This window comes from Nerophis lumbriciformis, linkage group LG39 (assembly GCF_033978685.3).
Source record: "Nerophis lumbriciformis linkage group LG39, RoL_Nlum_v2.1, whole genome shotgun sequence".
Classification (NCBI taxonomy): domain Eukaryota; kingdom Metazoa; phylum Chordata; class Actinopteri; order Syngnathiformes; family Syngnathidae; genus Nerophis; species Nerophis lumbriciformis.
This window is the reverse complement of record NC_084586.2, coordinates 4,112,732-4,127,353: the sequence shown is the minus strand read 5'-3', so window position 1 is coordinate 4,127,353 and position 14,622 is coordinate 4,112,732. Positions and strand designations below refer to the sequence as shown.

General features: G+C 40.5%; 1 protein-coding gene across 1 annotated transcript in view; it reads left to right on the top strand.

Moving 5' to 3' along the window:
- skap1 (src kinase associated phosphoprotein 1) overlaps positions 1-14,622 on the top strand; it is a 278,687-nt gene that overhangs the window by 127,429 nt on the left and 136,636 nt on the right. Inside the window, exons 5-7 of the mRNA XM_061931992.1 lie at positions 4,881-4,961; positions 5,031-5,114; positions 5,175-5,299. Coding sequence (XP_061787976.1) covers positions 4,881-4,961; positions 5,031-5,114; positions 5,175-5,299 — 290 coding nt within the window. The remainder of the gene's footprint in view (positions 1-4,880; positions 4,962-5,030; positions 5,115-5,174; positions 5,300-14,622) is intronic.

The window sequence follows — 14,622 nt, the reverse complement described above, 5'->3', positions numbered from 1 at the left end:
TTACCTGTAATGCATCAGAACCTCTAAGGCAGTGGTTATCAAACTTTTTTCAAAACACTTGGCTCTCCAAGTACCCCCATAATGACTAATATTGAAATACAGTAGACCTGAAGAGTCATTAAAAACAAGGCAGAGATTTTATTTAAGAAGTAGTGCAGCTGGGATAAACCCCAGCCCCCTAAGCGGTAGAAAATAGATGAATGGAAATGTAATTTAATATTTTGGCCACTGTAACAATGCACACAGTTTGAACAGTATTAATGTGTTTGAATATTTAAGTAAGTGATTATTTGGCGTACCACTAGATGGAGCCCGCGTACTACTAGTGCAGGGGTCGGCAGCCTAAAATGTTGAAGGAGCCATATTGGACCAAAAATACCAAAAACAAATCTGTTCTGGAGCCGCAAAAAGTTAAATCCCTTATATAGAATGCAACACATGCTGTAATTGGATATTTTAGCCTACTATCAAAGTAATTTTGCAGGCTGACGCAAATCTGAAATATAATATTCATTCTACACATTTTTACAACATTGGAAAACATTAGTAAAACGAAGGCTTCTCGGAGGGTGAGATAACTCCTGGAAATGACTGGCTTAGAATGGCCAAAGGTATAGATGTATGTGTCCAAGTTAAAGGAAACAGCAGGCTGTCTTCTTCTAATAGATTTATTACAATCTTTGCAAGCTGGTTAACGTTTGCTGTGGTCTGGAACAACATGGCACACAAACAACTATTAGAAATGCAGCCAATATTAAATGCAGATTCCTGAGGGAACTTTCCTGAAGGAATCAATAAAGTACTATCTATATATCTATCTAGATCATGTGTCATGAGACATGCAAATATAAATTAAATGCACAGAGGACATAAGTAAAATTAAATGAGCTCAAATACACCTACAAACAAGGCATAATGATGCAATATGTACATACAGCTAGCCTAAATAGCATGTTAGCATGGATTAACTTGCAGTCATGCAACACTAGTCATATGCCTAATAATCACTCCACACAAGTCAATAACATTAACAAATCTCACCTTTGTGCACTCACATACAGCATAAAACGTTTGGTGGACAAAATGAGACAGTGAAGGAGTGGCATAAAACACGTCTTTCTGTGGCAGCGTCGGAGAAAGTTGTACACGTAAACAAACTGTTGCGTCACAATGCACACAACTACGGTGAGTTCTCGGACCGCCGAAATTAGTAGGACAAAACGATGCTTGCCAAATACTCTCATCAGTGAAGCATAAACATATTAAACAGTGGGCTTTCTAACAATTAGGAAGGTTTATGTTATGTTTGTCCTCATACACAAACCATATTAAAACAAAAAATATATCCCCCCCCCCCCATCTTTTTCCGTTTCTCCAGGGAGCCACTAGGGCGGCGCTAATAAGCCGCGGGTTGCCAACCTCTGCACCAGTTTAAGAATCACTCCTCTAAGCAACGTTCCCTCTAAGGTGCGCGCCTGCGCAATTGCGCACTGCTCAAGCGTCCTCTGCGCACAGCAAATATATGCCGCGCACCAAATCAAATCCCATCTGATTTCTAAACAAAATAAACACATAATTTATTCTGTATAATTTAGCAATGCAACTCTGAGTGACAGTGACAACAAGCGGCCCTAACGATGTTCGTCAACACCGTTCAATTGAAAACCGTTCAATTATTTTATCGTCTATCGAGATACTTCGGGCACAGGATTTATATCGATCACTTTATTGAGCAAAACTGTTTGTATTCGGCCACAACCACACCAAAAACATGAGTAAAAAACTTCTATCTCGATTTTTTTTAAATTTTCTGCCGTACAAACCAGGCCAAAACCAACTTGTCATCTGTCACCAACACGCATACCACTAAGCCACTGGTGCGTTTATGGCCACACAAAAAGTCGGACAACTCAAACACCACACAAAGTTACACTATGACTCCTCAGTCATACGTGTGCTTATTCTACTGTCATTTATTATTAATGTTAATTTATTGATATTAATCATGGAATGCTGTTACTAGAGAAAGTTACAGGATTGCACACTTCATCCTATGCTTACATTTCATTGTGCAACATGAGAATGTTTAAGGGGAACTAAATGTGATCTCTGAAAGGGGTACAAATGATTTCCAAAGCAGGACCCCCACCCAGACATATTGTACAATACTAATCCACAGCTTATGAAAAACAAGATTTCTTTTATTTTCATTACAAGTGGGCCAAATCACTAATATTACAAAATAATCTCATGAAAATGACTCCTGTCATTTGAGTGTTATTATAAAAGATTGTTTTGAGACAGGTGTGCTGCTAGTATCATACTTGCCAACCCTCCCGGATTTTCCGGGAGACTCCCAAAATTCAGCGCCTCTCCCGAAAACCTCCCGGGACAAATTTTCTCCCGAAAATCTTCCGAAATTCAGGCGGACCTGGAGGCCACGCCCCCTCCAGGTCCGCATGGAGCAATGTTGTTGTAATATATTGAGTTGGAGGCAATAAACAGGCGAGGGGATGAAGTACGTCTCTTTACTGTAGACTTCAGAACAGACTCACACACTTGACGTCAGGTGCGCAACACCACGTAAATCGTTGGCCAACCAAAAAGTAACCCCAGTGCGCTATAGCCAACATTCACCAGGAGATGGCAACAGACAAACATAGATCACTCTATTACATTCCTCCCCTTTTGGAAATGTAGAAGTTACTCAAAAGAAATAAACAACGCAACCAAAAAAATGCAGCAGTTCAATTAAAAAACTGTACTTAAGCCACATTCTTCTTTTTTTTTAGTACTGAACTCTTAACCCTCATTTGTAAACAATAACATGCTTATTATACAAACAGTATTTGTACACCTTTAACACAGATTTTTATACTGTCTTCAGAGATTCAGTTTTTTTGGTGGTACTCGAAACCTTTCTGGGTACCTGCGGATCACTGGTGGGTTTTTTGTTGTGGGTGATCTGGGTTCTGATATATTGTATATATATATATAAGAAAATACTTCACTTTCAGTGAATTCTAGCTATATATATATACATACAGTATATGTATGTATATATATATATATATATATATATATATATATATGCTGTATATATATACTGTATATATATATGAAATTCTTGACTTGGTGAATTCGAGCTGTACATATACTCCTCCCCTCTTAGCCACGCCCCCAACCACGCCCCCGCCCCACCCGACCACCTCCCGAAATCGGAGGTCTCAAGGTTGGCAAGTATGTGGTATTGCCACATGTGATGTTACTCACATGTGCTCCACTGAATGCTCAGAGAGTTTTTGTGTTTGCTCACACACATGAACAATTAGAGGGAACATTGCCTCTAAGGATTATGTAATGTTATTAGGGCTGCAACTAACAACGAATTTGATAATCGATTAACCTGTCGATTGTTACTTCGACTAATCGATTAATAATCGGATAAAAGAGACAAACTACATTCCTATCCTTTCCAGTATTTTATTGGGGGAAAAAAACCAGCATACTGGCACCATACTTATTTTGATTATTATTTCTCAGCTGTTTGTAAATGTTGCAGTTTATAAATAAAGGTTTATAAAAAAATAAAAGTAGCCTCTGCGCATGCGCATAGCATTGATCCAATGAATCGATGACTAAATTAATCGCCAACTATTTTAATAACCGATTTTAATCGATGTAATCGATTAGTTGTTGCAGCCCTAAATTTTATATTTGTTTTGTTGTGAAATGAATAAATTCATGATTATGGTGAAACCGTATCCATCCATCCATCCATCTTCTTCCGCTTATCCGAGGTCGGGTCGCGGGGGCAGCAGCCTAAGCAGTGTAGCCCAGACTTCCCTCTCCCCAGCCACTTCGTCCAGCTCTTCCTGTGGGACCCCGAGGCGTTCCCAGGCCAGCCGGGGGACATAGTCTTCCCAACGTGTCCTGGGTCTTCCCCGCGGCCTCCTACCGGTCGGACGTGCCCTAAACACCTCCCTAGGGAGGCGTTCGGGTGGCATCCTGACCAGATGCCCGAACCACCTCATCTGGCTCCTCTCGATGTGGAGGAGCAGCGGCTTTACTTTGAGCTCCTCCCGGATGGCAGAGCTTCTCACCCTATCTCTAAGGGAGAGCCCTGCCACCCGGCGGAGGAAACTCATTTCGGCCGCTTGTACCCGTGATCTTGTCCTTTCGGTCATAACCCAAAGCTCATGACCATAGGTGAGGATGGGAACGTAGATCGACCGGTAAATTGAGAGCTTTGCCTTCCGGCTCAGCTCCTTCTTCACCACAACGGATCGATACAGCGTCCGCATTACTGAAGACGCCGCACCGATCCGCCTGTCGATCTCACGATCCACTCTTCCCTCACTCGTGAAGGAAGGTACTTGAGGAGGTACTTGAACTCCTCCACTTGGGGCAAGATCTCCTCCCCAACCCGGAGATGGCACTCCACCCTTTTCCGGGCGAGAACCATGGACTCGGACTTGGAGGTGCTGATTCTCATCCCAGTCGCTTCACACTCGGCTGCGAACCGATCCAGCGAGAGCTGAAGATCCTGGCCAGATGAAGCCATCAGGACCACATCATCTGCAAAAAGCAGAGACCTAATCCTGCAGCCACCAAACCAGATCCCCTCAACGCCTTGACTGCGCCTGAAACCGTAGTTATTACTCAAACACAAAATCTACAAACGTTGCATCCCTACTCCCTATTATTGGTTAATTTCAACAGCTGATTCCATCCAGTGTACACAGTTGGAACAACAAGCTACATTCACTCACACTGTATTGTATGACGAGGGTGAGCAGGTAGCATCCACATGTATGTGTGTCAGGCTGCCACAAATAAATGCACGGATGAAAAACACGGAAATGTGATTTTGTTTGCAGTCTTTGAGGACATCCCCTTCACAGCAGCACAGGACCTCAACAACGTCCTGAAGCAAGGTTATTTGGAAAAGAGACGTAGAGGTAAACATTGCGTTCAACTAAACAGTAAGTACCTCTGAGGAACCTCACCGTGCACCCTTTTGTCTTCAGATCCCAGCTTCTTTGGCCCCGGGTGGCAGAGGCGCTGGTGCGTCCTCAACAATTCCATATTCTTCTACTTTGGGAGTGACAAAGGTGCGCTTGGAAGGTGAGCCCACAGCGGCACGTGAGCTCACCTGTCCTCTCCCCCTGCAGATAAACAACAGAAAGGCTCGTTTTACATAAACGGCTACAGCGTCCAGCTCGTCGCCAACGTGAGGAAGGACTCCAAAAAGAACGCCTGCTTTGAGCTCTTTGCTCCCGGCCGGAGAACTTTTCAGGTAAATGAAAACATAACCATCTAATAGTCTTGTGTGTGATGTGGTGCACCTGCTTCCTGCAGATATGAGCCGCACCAACATGGTTTATATACAGGTAAAAGCCAGTAAATTAGAATATTTTGAAAAACTTGATTTATTTCAGTCATTGCATTCAAAAGGTGTAACTTGTACATTATATTTATTCATTGCACACAGACTGATGCATTCAAATGTTTATTTCATTTAATTTTGATGATTTGAAGTGGCAACAAATGAAAATCCAAAATTCCGTGTGTCACAAAATTAGAATATTACTTAAGGCTAATACAAAAAAGGGATTTTTAGAAATGTTGGCCAACTGAAAAGTATGAAAATGAAAAATATGAGCATGTACAATACTCAATACTTGGTTGGAGCTCCTTTTGCCTCAATTACTGCGTTAATGCGGCGTGGCATGGAGTCGATGAGTTTCTGGCACTGCTCAGGTGTTATGAGAGCCCAGGTTGCTCTGATAGTGGTCTTCAACTCTTCTGCGTTTTTGGGTCTGGCATTCTGCATCTTCCTTTTCACAATACCCCACAGATTTTCTATGGGGCTAAGGTCAGGGGAGTTGGCGGGCCAATTTAGAACAGAAATACCATGGTCCGTAAACCAGGCACGGGTAGATTTTGCGCTGTGTGCAGGCGCCAAGTCCTGTTGGAACTTGAAATCTCCATCTCCATAGAGCAGGTCAGCAGCAGGAAGCATGAAGTGCTCTAAAACTTGCTGGTAGACGGCTGCGTTGACCCTGGATCTCAGGAAACAGAGTGGACCGACACCAGCAGATGACATGGCACCCCAAACCATCACTGATGGTGGAAACTTTACACTAGACTTCAGGCAACGTGGATCCTGTGCCTCTCCTGTCTTCCTCCAGACTCTGGGACCTCGATTTCCAAAGGAAATGCAAAATTTGCATGGTTGGGTGATGGTTTGGGGTGCCATGTCATCTGCTGGTGTCGGTCCACTCTGTTTCCTGAGATCCAGGGTCAACGCAGCCGTCTACCAGCAAGTTTTAGAGCACTTCATGCTTCCTGCTGCTGACCTGCTCTATGGAGATGGAGATTTCAAGTTCCAACAGGACTTGGCGCCTGCACACAGCGCAAAATCTACCCGTGCCTGGTTTACGGACCATGGTATTTCTGTTCTAAATTGGCCCGCCAACTCCCCTGACCTTAGCCCCATAGAAAATCTGTGGGGTATTGTGAAAAGGAAGATGCAGAATGCCAGACCCAAAAACGCAGAAGAGTTGAAGGCCACTATCAGAGCAACCTGGGCTCTCATAACACCTGAGCAGTGCCAGAAACTCATCGACTCCATGCCACGCCGCATTAACGCAGTAATTGAGGCAAAAGGAGCTCCAACCAAGTATTGAGTATTGTACATGCTCATATTTTTCATTTTCATACTTTTCAGTTGGCCAACATTTCTAAAAATCCCTTTTTTGTATTAGCCTTAAGTAATATTCAAATTTTGTGACACACGGAATTTTGGATTTTCATTTGTTGCCACTTCAAATCATCAAAATTAAATGAAATAAACATTTGAATGCATCAGTCTGTGTGCAATGAATAAATATAATGCACAAGTTACACCTTTTGAATGCAATTACTGAAATAAATCAAGTTTTTCAAAATATTCTAATTTACTGGCTTTTACCTGTATATAGTAAAAAGTAAAAAGCAACATGTGGCGTTAGTTCAATCACCGGAAGGAAGTCCTTTCTGGAAACGTTGTAACAAACAACAAACAAATCAAGTCTGACTCCTTGATCCGGTGGATGAGTGGAGCGAAGAGGAACACAAAGAGCTCCACGGTGGCCATGCTCTTGTAGAACAACTTGGTGCAAGCGTAACAAACGCACCCAAGTTCACCGGGTGTCTTTGCCACTATGCAAATTAAGGAGTCACGGGTGGGACCTGATATTCAGCTGGTAATGATTAGTACAGTAAATAAACACAAGACATGTATAACTATTAGCCACAACACAACCAGGCTTATATTTAATAAATCTACCCGTGCCTGGTTTACGGACCATGGTATTTCTGTTCTAAATTGGCCCGCCAACTCCCCTGACCTTAGCCCCATAGAAAATCTGTGGGGTATTGTGAAAAGGAAGATGCAGAATGCCAGACCCCAAAACGCAGAAGAGTTGAAGGCCACTATCAGAGCAACCTGGGCTCTCATAACACCTGAGCAGTGCCAGAAACTCATCGACTCCATGCCACGCCGCATTAACGCAGTAATTGAGGCAAAAGGAGCTCCAACCAAGTATTGAGTATTGTACATGCTCATATTTTTCATTTTCATACTTTTCAGTTGGCCAACATTTCTAAAAATCCCTTTTTTGTATTAGCCTTAAGTAATATTCAAATTTTGTGACACACGGAATTTTGGATTTTCATTTGTTGCCACTTCAAATCATCAAAATTAAATGAAATAAACATTTGAATGCATCAGTCTGTGTGCAATGAATAAATATAATGCACAAGTTACACCTTTTGAATGCAATTACTGAAATAAATAAAGTTTTTCAAAATATTCTAATTTACTGGCTTTTACCTGTATATACTCTATTAGCCACAACACAACCAGGCTTATATTTAATATGCCACAAATAAATCCCGCATAACAACCACCTCCCCCCTCCCGTCCATGTAACCCACCAATACAAATCAAACACCCGCACAAAACACTCAATCCCACAGCCTAAAAGTACCGTTCACCTCCCCAAAGTTCATATAACACATATATTTCCCCAAAGTTACGTACGTGACATGCACATAGCGGCATGCACGTACGGGCAAGCGATCAAATGTTTGGAAGCCGCAACAGCATACTCACGGTACCGCGTCTGCGCATCCAACTCAAAGTCCTCCTGGAAAAAGTCTCTGTTGTCCTGGTTCTCCACAGGCCAATGGAAAGTCCACAAAAAAGGTCAAAAATGAGGATTCTTCCATGCAGTGGCTCCGTGGCAAAAAACGCTGGGTCTGACAGGTGCTCCTAGGTGGTTTGTGACGTCAATTTCCGCTTCCGCCCGGTCTGATAGCACCGGATGCCTTTTATATCCCCACATTTTATTACGTTACATTTTTAATATTAGCATGATTTATAGAATACGCCTGCAACAGTTCATAATAAGAAAATGGATGACATAATAAGTATATATATACATTTATTTTCCCAGCTGAGCACAAGTTAATTGTGACTGGCAATATTTATTATATATATACGCCTCGATGGACCCCTATGCCCATTACAACGTTACAGCACTGGTGAGTGGAGTCAGTTGTGATGCTGTAATCTACTAAATACTTATTACAATTGTTAAGTGGATTTATTAACCTTCCTCTTGTGTTAACTTTCTGTTCACATCTCTAGTGTCTTAAATTAGGAATAACAATTTACCATCATTCAAATGTTTTTTATCATCTCTTGATTACCTTGTTACATTAGCTTATCCTTGAAAATATTGATTTAAATATTTTGGTGTAGGCCTCTGGGGCTTTTCTGTCAGTATGAATATGACCACAAAAAGAAATAGTCTCAAGAAAATCATATAAATAACTAAATGGTTTTTGTGGTACAAAAAATGAGAATACTGTGACGAAATCAGCCCAAATTTTACAGGGCATGAATGTTTTAAACCACAGGTGTCAAACTAAAGGCCCCGGGGCCAGTTCTGGCCCGCCACATCATTCTATGGGTTTCAATAAAATACTTTTTTTTTTTTTTTTTTTTTTTTACTAAATGCATTTTTTTTTTTTAATTTTGACAGAAAACAAAATGCATATTTTAAACTTTAATATTATCTGATCATGCCAATTATATCATTATATATTGTATTGCAAGACTATTTTTGTGAGATAAAAACAAATAGGGAAATGTCTGCTTGTCACCTTTATTTATGATTTTAAAGCAAGTTATACATAAAAAAAATCTACTAATCAAATGCATATGCATTTCGATTAATCATGATTATTCACAGGTTATTACCCGCATGCATAATGTGAAATTAATTTTTTTTAAATGAGTTTGACACCCCTGTTTTAAACACACCACTCATCTGCTAAATTCAAAGCACCTGCACAGGTAATGTGTTAATGGAACACATTTCTTAAATTAATGTATCATATTTAGGTTTTAATTTTATTTTTGATTAACTATAGTAACATCTACGGTGGCGACTTGTCCAGGGTGTACCCCGCCTACCGCTAGAATGCAGCTGAGATAGGCTCCAGCAACCCCCGCGACCCCAAAAGGGACAGGCGGTAGAAAATGGATGGATGGATATAGTAACAACTACGGTGGTGGGGTCAATTTTGTATGTATATTTGTATGTATATGTATATTTACTTCAAAAAAAGATTCCTAATGACACAGCTTTGTCTTTGTGAAGAGTAGACAAAAGTATTATGCTTCTGGGGTTTTTTTGGACAATGTGAGACAACATTAGTGGTGTCTGTAAAAGAAAACTTAGAGGACTAATTTTGGGGATAGATCAGTTTTTTCCCCACTGTTCCCCCCATGGTAAGTTTCCTCCTGGGAAGTTATTGTCCAAAGTAATAGCTGGTAAAAAAACAAAACAAAACAATGTGTACAGAACCTTTCCAAAAAAATGTAATATTAAGGAAAAGTATATTTATTTCCATAATTCCGTTCGAAACGTTAAACTTCCATAGATTATAGATTCAGGACCCACACAAGTATTTAGTTGTTTATTCGTACATAATTTGGGCTTCCAGCTCATAAAACCCATGAAAACAGGATTTTAAAAAATTGGAATACTGTGAAGAAATCACCAGTTACTTCTCAGTTTTTGCAGAATTTTTTTTAGGATCAAATCAATCAAAATATGGTCTGAATGTGGTGGTTTTTGAAGCTGTGACTCCCCGCCTCATTCCACTCTTTCCGGATCTTTGCCAGATTCATGAATCTTCTCTCTTTGATAATCTGCAGAGGACCACGGTCAGCTCTTCTGCTTGTGCATCTTCTCCTGCCACATTTTGCCCTTCCACTAGACTTTCCATTGATATGCTTGGACACAGCACTCTGTGAACAGCCAGCCTCCTTAGCTTTGAACTTCTGTGGCTTACCCATCTTATGGAGGGTATCAATGATGGTCTTCTGGCCAGTTGTTAAGTCTGCAGTCTTCCCCATATTCATCCTAATTGAGACAATTGAACCAAAGTGAAGCAATTTAAAGGGGAACATTATCACCAGACCTATGTAAGCGTCAATATATACCTTGATGTTGCAGAAAAAAGACCATATATTTTTTTAACCGATTTCCGAACTCTAAATGGGTGAATTTTGGTGAATTAAACGCTTTTCTATTATTCGCTCTCGGAGCGATGACGTTGTGACGTCACATCGGGAAGCAATCCGCCATTTTCTCAAACACATTACAAACACCGAGTCAAATCAGCTCTGTTATTTTCCGTTTTTTCGATTGTTTTCCGTACCTTGGAGACACCATGCCTCGTCGGTGTGTTGTCGGAGGGTGTAACAACACGAACAGGGACGGATTCAAGTTGCACCAGTGGTCCAAAGATGTGAAAGTGGCAAGAAATTGGACGTTTGTTCCGCACACTTTACCGACGAAAGCTATGCTACGACAGAGATGGCAAGAATGTGTGGATATCCTGCGACACTCAAAGCAGATGCATTTCCAACGATAAAGTCAAAGAAATCTGCGAGCGGATGAGGGTATGTCTACAGAATATATTAATTGATGAAAACTGGGCTGTCTGCACTCTCAAAGTGCATGTTGTTGCCAAATGTATTTCATATGCTGTAAACCTAGTTCATAGTTGTTAGTTTCCTTTAATGCCAAACAAACACATACCAATCGTTGGTTAGAAGGCGATCGCCGAATTCGTCCTCGCTTTCTCCCGTGTCGCTGGCTGTCGTGTCGTTTTCGTGGGTTTCGCTTGCATACGGTTCAAACCGATATGGCTCAATAGCTTCAGTTTCTTCTTCAATTTCGTTTTCGCTACCTGCCTCCACACTACAACCATCCGTTTCAATTCATGCGTAATCTGTTGAATCGCTTAAGCCGCTGAAATCCGAATTTGAATCCGAGCTAATGTCGCTATACCTTGCTGTTCTTTCCACCATGTTTGTTTGTATCGGCATCACTATGTGACGTCGCAGGAAAATGGACGGGTGTATATAACGATGGTTAAAATCAGGTACTTTGAAGCTTTTTTTAGGGATATTGCGTGATGGGTAAAATTTTGAAAAAAACTTCGAAAAATAAGCCACTGGGAACTGATTTTTAATGGTTTTAACCCTTCTGAAATTGTGATAATGTTCCCCTTAATTGACTACCTGTGCAGGTGCTTTGGGTTTAGTAGATGAGTAGTGTGTGACACTCAGTTTAAAACATTCATGCCCTGTAAAATTTGGGCTGATTTCTTCACAGTATTCTCATTTTTTGAAATCCGGTTTTCGTCGGTTTTGTGAGCGAGAAGCCCAAATTATGTACAAATAAACAACTAAATACTTGAAATTGTTTAAGTTGTGGGCCCTGAATCTATAATCTATGGAAGTTTAATGTTTTGAATGGAATTATGGAAATAAATACATTTTTGCGTGACATTCAAATTTTTTGGAAAGGGTAATATCAAGGACTGTGCGTTTTCTTTAGTTTTTCTCAGGAATTCCACTTGCAGCTTTGTCTGTGTAAATCTGTAGATTCCACACATAGCTTGTTTTTGCATCAAAGGCTGCCCAGATATGTATGCCATACTTCCCTGGGTTACTGGGCATTTTGACAAAAAGAAGGTCATTTCCTCAGAAAGGAACGAGGTGTTCACTCACTGTCACCTCTGGCCCTGGGTTGAACATCAGTTGAAGTAGCTACACCCTTTTCTCCCAGATATCCCTAATCACTAACTTGTCAGATCTTGCTCAGACATCTCTTGATATCATTTGAACGTTCTGTAGGGACATTGTTGGCTGGAAGGTATTCTTTCCTGTTGAAGCGTCCCAAAGACTATCAATGGCTTCAATGCAGGATCTGTAGAGTCCAGCAAGAAGAAAACCAACATAAGCGTCCAGTATTCCTCAACAATGCCCTTCCACTTTTTGTCCTTCAGTGTTTGTCACAGCAATGAAGATTTTTTTGTTTGTGACAATGGCATAAATAACTCTCTGACTCTTGTCACAGCAAACTTTTCAGGTGTCATTTTGATGACCCTGCCATGTTCATCATGAGGGTGTGAACTTGAACAGATTTCACCATTTTAGGACTTGAATCTGTCAGTTGGACTTGAATCTGTCAGTTACGGCAGCATCGCCATTGATGGCGTCCTCATCTGACTCATCAGATGTGCCTGTGTTTTCTGGATGATACTCCATCTTGTGAAACCGGTTCCTTGTGTATCGCTATTCCACTCTGTATCCTCTTCCTCATCATCACCAACAATATGATCAAGAACTTGGCTCACTGTGAAAAAAACCCTTCTCATTTTGGTTTCTGCAATTTGGAGATGGGCACTCTCCAAGTCAGCAAACACAAAATACCGAATTGACCGAAGATGTTTGGACATGTCTGTCTTCTTATTTTTGTGCAAGTGTAGGCGAAAAATAGGCAAAATGAAAAATCCCCAAAAGGTTGGAATAGGAGCGAGATGTCTTGACAGTACACTTAAGAACTCAGCTTGGGCTCTAAATATTGCTTTAAAGTGATATTTTCATCACTGGGTCGAAAAGGACCTTAAGACTACAAATGTCATCATTTCAAGCACACCACTTAAAAACTTTGTAAAATGTTATTTTTTGTTTTAATTTTGTTGAAATGGAGGTTTATGACAAAGTCAAAAAGCCTCGATGTCATAAACTCATGTTTATGTTTCTTGTATGCATTTAAAACCTAAAACGGGTCAAAAGAAAGGTTAAAGGGGAACTGCACTTTTTTCTGTTTTTTATTTTGCCTATCGATCACAATCATTACGAAAGACATGATGACGGATAAAACATTTTTTAATGCATCCTAATTCGTGAATAAAGGTCCACTTGGGAGGTCCTTTATTCCGCCCATTAAACCCAATAAAAAAATTTAAAAAAACACCAACAATACTCCATTTACATTTTGTGACTTGAATATGAACAAGTATTAGTGATATTGTTATTATAAGCGCTAACGCTGTGATCACCAGCCAATGTTTACATCATCGAGTGGTAAGGTGCTTCCTCGCTTCTTTTGTTCGTGAAAGTTTATTGCAGATCATAAATCATGCCTCTCACCTGGATAGTAGAAGAATGAGGACGTTTTCCGACAAGTTGGCACACTTTGACAGCCAATTTTGACTCGGGAATGGCGAGAAAGGCACTTCGCGAGTATTATGAGTCATTCTTCATCTAAATGAAAATATAACAAGATTCTGTCAGTCGGCATCCTAATGACAGCAGACATTGTACAGTAAGTTATGTTTTATTATGTTTATTATGTCTATATGAATGTATATATATATATATATATATATATATATATATGTTATATATATTAAGTCTGCAGTGAGTAATAATCAGTGACGTTGCTGAAAATAACAGCGAATGTTGTGATGTGTTTTTGAAATAAATGCGCGGCGTATGGTTAAAATGATCAAAATACGTAAATATTAAATGTTATTAGGGCCCGCCATGGCCCATTGCAAAAGGACTCCCACAGGGAGTCCTTATGCAATGGGACATAAGGACCTATTGTTTTTCGTTCGTTTTATTCTTTATTATTATTATTCGTTCTTATTCTTCCGCCGCCTCTTCGAGCAATAATTTGACCCACTTAACATGCTTCAAAACTCACCATATTTGACCCACCCGTCAGGACCTGCGAAAATTGTCTTTTAATAAAAAAACCAGACCGCAAAAATCAAAATTGCGCTCTAGCGCCCCCTAGGAAAAAAATAAACTAGACTGCCTGTAACTCCCACTAGGAAGGTCGGAAAAACATGAAACAAAATCCTCTATGTAGGTCTGACTCAGACCTAACTTTCATAATGGTACATTCTCGGACGAAAATCAACAGGAAGTTGGCAATTCCCCCTTCAAGACAAAAAAGTACTAAAAACAGTCACTTTTGCCTCTTTGCGCTGTAATTTGACCCCCTTAACATGCTTCAAAACTCACCGAACTGAACACACACATCAGGACTGGCAAAAACTGTGATCTAATAAAAAAACCTAACCCCAAATTCAAAAATTGCGCTCTACAGCAATTTTTGAATAAAACTGATAAAAAACTGCTCCTCGGAAGAAAACAATTACAAAACTGCCTGTAACTCCCACTGGGAAGGTCGG